General features: G+C 42.4%; 1 protein-coding gene across 1 annotated transcript; it reads left to right on the top strand.

The window, feature by feature from the left end:
* The first annotated feature begins 709 nt into the window (after nucleotides 1–709).
* LOC118576357 (cyclin-K-like) lies at nucleotides 710–2,383 on the top strand. The gene has a single exon (XM_036176645.1). The coding sequence runs from the start codon at nucleotides 710–712 to the stop codon at nucleotides 2,381–2,383; it is 1,674 nt and encodes a 557-aa protein (XP_036032538.1).
* The last annotated feature ends 3,177 nt before the right edge of the window (nucleotides 2,384–5,560 follow it).

The raw sequence follows: 5,560 nt of genomic DNA, 5'->3' as shown, positions 1-5,560 counted from the left end.
GAAATCCAGATCCTCCTGACTCAGGGTGCTGTGGTTGTTAGCACAATCCTTCATACTGAGGGTATTCATGTTACTTTTTTATTTGTTGTTGTGGAGCAAGGGCTCGTGTGGACCTGTAGACAACATGTTTTTGACTTTTTAGCAGTTCTTCTTCCAAAGCCTCTTTCCTGGGGAAGTGTGTATCCATTACTCACCTCTGTAGCAATTCTGTTTATGGAAACTTCTGAACAGGCACAGGAGGGATATAACTAATATGTTCCTCTTTACTGCCAACAGACACAAACATGGGTCTACTTGATACACATACAGCATCAGTGACATCTTGTGCAGTGTCATGTAACAAATAAGATGCTATAGGCCTGTCTTCTGCCCCGGAGTGTATCCACAAGCTCAGAACAAAGTTGAGGGAATTTCTCTGAGGACAAAACCCTGAGGATCATAGTACTACAGAGGGGCAGGGAAATGCTTTATAATCATCTTTTTTCCGGTTGGCTGTGGGATCTGGAAAATCACTCAGGACATACCTGGAAATGTTCTTGTTGTAGAAATTGACCCTGGACATTCCATCTCCTAGGAGGCTGCTGTCAGGAAGGAAAGAAGTTGGTAAGGGGTTTGCCTGTGGCCAGGTGTTGATGGCAGCCTGAAGAAAGATTCTCAGAGGATTGTAACATTCCAGAGGCCCTATTGGAAAGAAAAGCTACTTCAATAAATGGAGTGGAACAAAGAAAATTCAAGCTCTTCAGTCATATCAGCAATGCTGGACCACACAAAACCGTGCTGGTACTGGAATAAGAAGGACTTGGTACATACACCCTCACAACTTGAAGGTCTTGATCCAGCCACTGAGGCCCGGTACCATCAAGAGGGGACTTCCTTCATCTTTGACATGGGCAAACATTTGGGCTTACACTATGACACCTTGGCTACTGGAACCGTTTATTTTCATCGATTCTATATGTTTCATTCCATCAAGCAATATCCACAATATGTTACAGGAGCTTGCTGTCTCTTTCTGGCTGGGAAAGTTGAGGATACGCCAAAAATATGTAAAGATATCATCAAAATGGCTTGCAGTTTATTAAATGATGTCCAGTTCAGTCAGTTTGGAGATGACCCAAAGGAAGAAGTCATGGTGCTGGAGAGGATCTTACTACAGACCCTAAAGTTTGATCTGCACGTAGAGCACCCGTACCAGTTCCTACTCAGATATGCAAGGCAGCTCAAAGGTGATAAAAAGAAAATTCAAAAGTTGATTCAAATGGCATGGACATTTGTCAATGACAGTCTTTGTACCACCCTGTCACTGGAGTTGGAGCCAGAGATCCTAGCTGTAGCAGTAATTTATCTCGAAGGACATTTTCAAAAATTTAAAATACAAGAGTGGACCTCCAGACCCATGTACAAGAGATGGTGGGAACAGTTTGTTGAAGATGTTCCTGTAGATGTTCTGGAAGACATCTGCCACCAAATCCTGGATCTTTACAGAAAAGGGAAACAACAAACCCTTCATCCACCGCAGCAACCCCTAGCTCTTCAGCCTACATCACAAGTGCCACAGTTACCACAGTCTTGGCCATCTCCAGGCTCTGAAGCAGCAGAGTTTCAGCAGCAACCGAAGACACCATCTCCAAGACAGGCTAAGCGCACAGCCATGGTGATTTCTCCAAAGGAAGAGAACAAAGCCACAAAACCACCACTTAAGATTCCCAAACTTGAGACCATTCACCCACCATTGCCTCCAGAGCACCCACCTGCATACTGGAAGCCCCCTCTCCCCCCTGCCTTAGATGAGGCTGCAGCAACCAGTACAGTGGAAACAAGTGACCTCCCTAAAGTCCAGATTCCTACTCCAGCCCAACCAGCTCCTGTGGACCAACCCCCACCATTGGCACATTGGCCTTTACCACCGCTGCCCTCCAGCTACGTGACTGGGATGTCTACCACCAGCTCCTACATGTTAAGAGAGGGCTTTCTGAGCCTGCAATGCATGATGCAGACCAAGGGTCCCTCCTATGGTGCCCTGTGCCCAGCCTATGGCCCACCTGCTCACATTCCCTACCATCCCCATGTCTACCCCCCCAACCCACCTCCACCTCCTGTTCCTCTACCTCCAGCTTCCTTCTCCCCACCCACCATTCTTCACCCTACGCCAGGCTACCCTCAACCTCTCCCTACCTACAACCCTAATTTCCCACCCCCACCTCCACACATGCCCCCTACTCATGTAGTCCCTCCTCACTCCCCTCCAGGTTTGGGTTTGCCATCAGGCAGCTACCTGCCTCCAACTCTTCCCTGTGGTGGGCAACCTCATGTTCCCCCACCTATCCCCCTGCCTGGCATGCCAACTCTTGGGGGACAAGCATGGGCAACCTGGATGAGATAACGTGATACCTTTTCCCTTTCTGTTTTATTTGTTCATTTGTTTTAACCCTGATATACAATGACTACATATTAATCAGCAAAGTAAAAGACTGTACTTTCAAAGATCATTAACTTCATTACTTAAGCAGATTGCCTGGACATGGAGAGGACTAGAAAGCATGAAGAGGAGGCTCAGCATCCTCTGCTGAGCACTACAGTTGCCTTTTGCTTTTACCTCACTGGAGAAGGTACTTGTTCTACCTAGGACTTGAAGTCTCAACACCTGGGACATGGCCTGGGGACTACTCTTAAGACCTGAGAGGCATGTATGCTGGGTCTCTTCTCTTGCTCCAGGGCTTGGATGGTGCTGAAGGACGTTGCAGCCACATCCTTCCAGGAACCTGTGATAATTCGCCTGTTCTGTTTAGTGACTTGTCTTTTCCAATTTATGTCCTAATAAATTCATTATACCCCTTAAGCAGACACCCTTGGATTTCTCACTGTTTCTGGTACCCACTGGGGATTACAAATTGTTCCTAAAAATACAAAGAGGAGATTCTATTAATTACTTAGAATTATAAGATAGATCTACAAAAACATTAGACCTCAAAAGATACAACTTAGGAGAGATCAATTGCACACTCTTAATGAATTTCATAGATTGCTAGGACAAATTTCCAATTTCCAGACTACCATTGCAATACCTAAAGATGTACCAGAAAATTTGGCCAATACCTAAAAGGGGACAAGGTCTTAAAAAGCCCAAGAGAATTATTAGCTGAAGCTGATATGGAATTGGTTCTAGTAGAAAAGAAAATACAAGAGGCACATGTGGATCATGTAAATCCAGAACTTAAGTACATTCTGGTCATTTTACCCTCCAGACATTCCCCTACAGGGATTTTGATGCAGAGGGAATATATTGTATTGGAATGGATATTTATACCATGTAAACTGAGTAAGAAGTCAAAGACATATGTGGAAAAGATCTCTGATTTGATTTTAAGAGAAAAACTAAGACTTTGTCAATTGACAGGAATGGACTCAGCAGAAATTGTAGCACCTTTACCTAGTGAGGAAATATCCTCTTTATGGAAAGATAATGAATATTGGCAAAGAGCCTGCAATAATGTTTTGGGAGAAGTTAACTGCTGTTATCCAAAAGCAAGAGAATAGAATTCATAAAAAGAACTGAATGGGTTCTTCCTCACGTTGTACAGGAAAAAAAACAATCTCTGGAGTCCCCACATTCTATACTGATGCAAATGATTCAGGAAAGGCAGGATATAAATCAGGAGATTTAAATAAAATGGTTCAAAGCCCTTACAATTCTGTACAAAAAAATATGCCAGTCTTACTGTACTAATGGAGTTCTCAGAACCTCTCAATATCGTTACTGACTCTTAAAATGCAGAGAGAGTTGTTTTACATATTAAAACTGCTGAATGTATTACTGATAAAACAGAATTAACTTCACTACACAATTATAGGTAATGATCAGAAATAGGGAACATCATGTGTGTGTGTGTGTGTGTGTGTGTGTGTGTGTGTGTGTGAGTGTGTGTGTGTGTGTGTGATATGAGATATATCATATATCAGATCCCATATGGGTCTGCCAGGTCCTCTAGCACGATGTAATGATGAGATTGACCAGTTATTAATAGGTAATATGCTAGAAGCCTCAGAATTTCATAAGAAACACAATATAAATAGCAAGAGTTGGATAAAGGACTTTTCCATCACTTGGCAAAAAGGCAAGGAAAGCATTTTTTAAAAGTGCTATTTGTTCCTTATATAGCCAAACTCCATTATCTGTAGGAAGTAATCCTAAAGTTATACAAAGAAATGAAATCTGGCAGATGAAACTGTTTCATTTTGCAGAATTTGGAAAATTAAAAAATATACACCACACCATTGACGCCTATTCAGGATTTCAATTGGCAACTCCTGTAAGTTCTGAAAAGGCTGATTCTGTAATTACACACCTATTAGAAGTTATGGCTGTAGTTGGAAGTTTTTCTGTGTCCTGTCTGGTCCCATGGTCATTCAGACCCAAAGGAACACACAGAGGCTTATATTATTTTTAAACTATGACATGGCAGGTTTCTTTCTAGCTAGCTCTTATAGCTTAAATTAACCCATTTATAGAAATCTGTCTTGCCACATGGCTGTAGCATAAATCTCAAAGAGTCTTATTAATAAAATCAATCCTGAGGCCAGGTATTGGGGTTTATGCTGGAAGATCAGAGAAGCAAAACAAGCCACAGCGTCCTCACCTCACCAGTTCCTCAGCTGGTCTTGTTTCCTCAGACTGCAAGACTCATCCAAATGAATCTCAGCTGAACTGTGCTGCTCAAAGCCTAAAAGCTTAACCAGCCAAATGCTAAACCAGCCAAATGCTAAACCAGCCAAATGCTTCTTGTTCCTGGTCTCCATGCCTTATATAACTTTCTCTTTCTGTGTCACCCCAGCATTAAAGGCTCGCTTTCTGGGATTAAAGGTATGTGTCACCATGCCTGGCTGTTTCCAATGCGGCCTTGAACTCACAGAGATCAGAGGGATTTCTGTCTCTGAAATGCTAGGTTTAAAGTTGTGAGTGCCACTTTCTAACATCTATGCTTAATATTGTGGCTTTCACGTTCTCTGACCTCAGGTAAGTATATTAGGGTGCACAATATTTTGGGGAACACAATACCACACATGGCTTGTGGCTTGCTGGTGCTTTACAACATGATTTCCTGCTGACAGCTTGCATCACCTGCACTATTCTCCATTCTTCTCTCCTATCTTTGGTTTTGCTGCCTGGCTCCATCTTGCCATGCCATAGGCCAATGCAGCTTGATTTATCAACTAATCAGAGCAACACATATTCACAGCATACAGAAAGACATCCCATAGCATATAGCCATCATGGAAATACCAGTAAAATTAAGACCGACAATGCTTCAGCTTATGTCTCCAGTAAAATGAAACAGTTTTTTGCTTATTACTATACAGAACATATTACAGATATATCACACAATTCTACAGGCCAAGCAGTCATAGAAAGATCTAATTGAACTTTAAAGGATATGCGAAATAAACAGAAAGAAACAGCAATGACCCCTAGAAATAGATTAGATAATGCCTTATTAACTTTGAATTTTCTCAGTTCTGATGAGAGAGAAACGACAGCTATGGAGAGATATTGGACAACGGA

Source organism: Onychomys torridus, unplaced genomic scaffold (assembly GCF_903995425.1).
Source record: "Onychomys torridus unplaced genomic scaffold, mOncTor1.1, whole genome shotgun sequence".
Lineage (NCBI taxonomy): Eukaryota > Metazoa > Chordata > Mammalia > Rodentia > Cricetidae > Onychomys > Onychomys torridus.
The sequence above is the reverse complement of the archived record's forward strand: the minus strand, read 5'-3'. Positions and strand labels throughout refer to the sequence as shown.

Excerpts from the sequence above, each read along its gene's own strand:
- LOC118576357 (XM_036176645.1), top strand. The coding sequence starts at position 710 with ATGGAGTGGAACAAAGAAAATTCAAGCTCTTCAGTCATATCAGCAATG.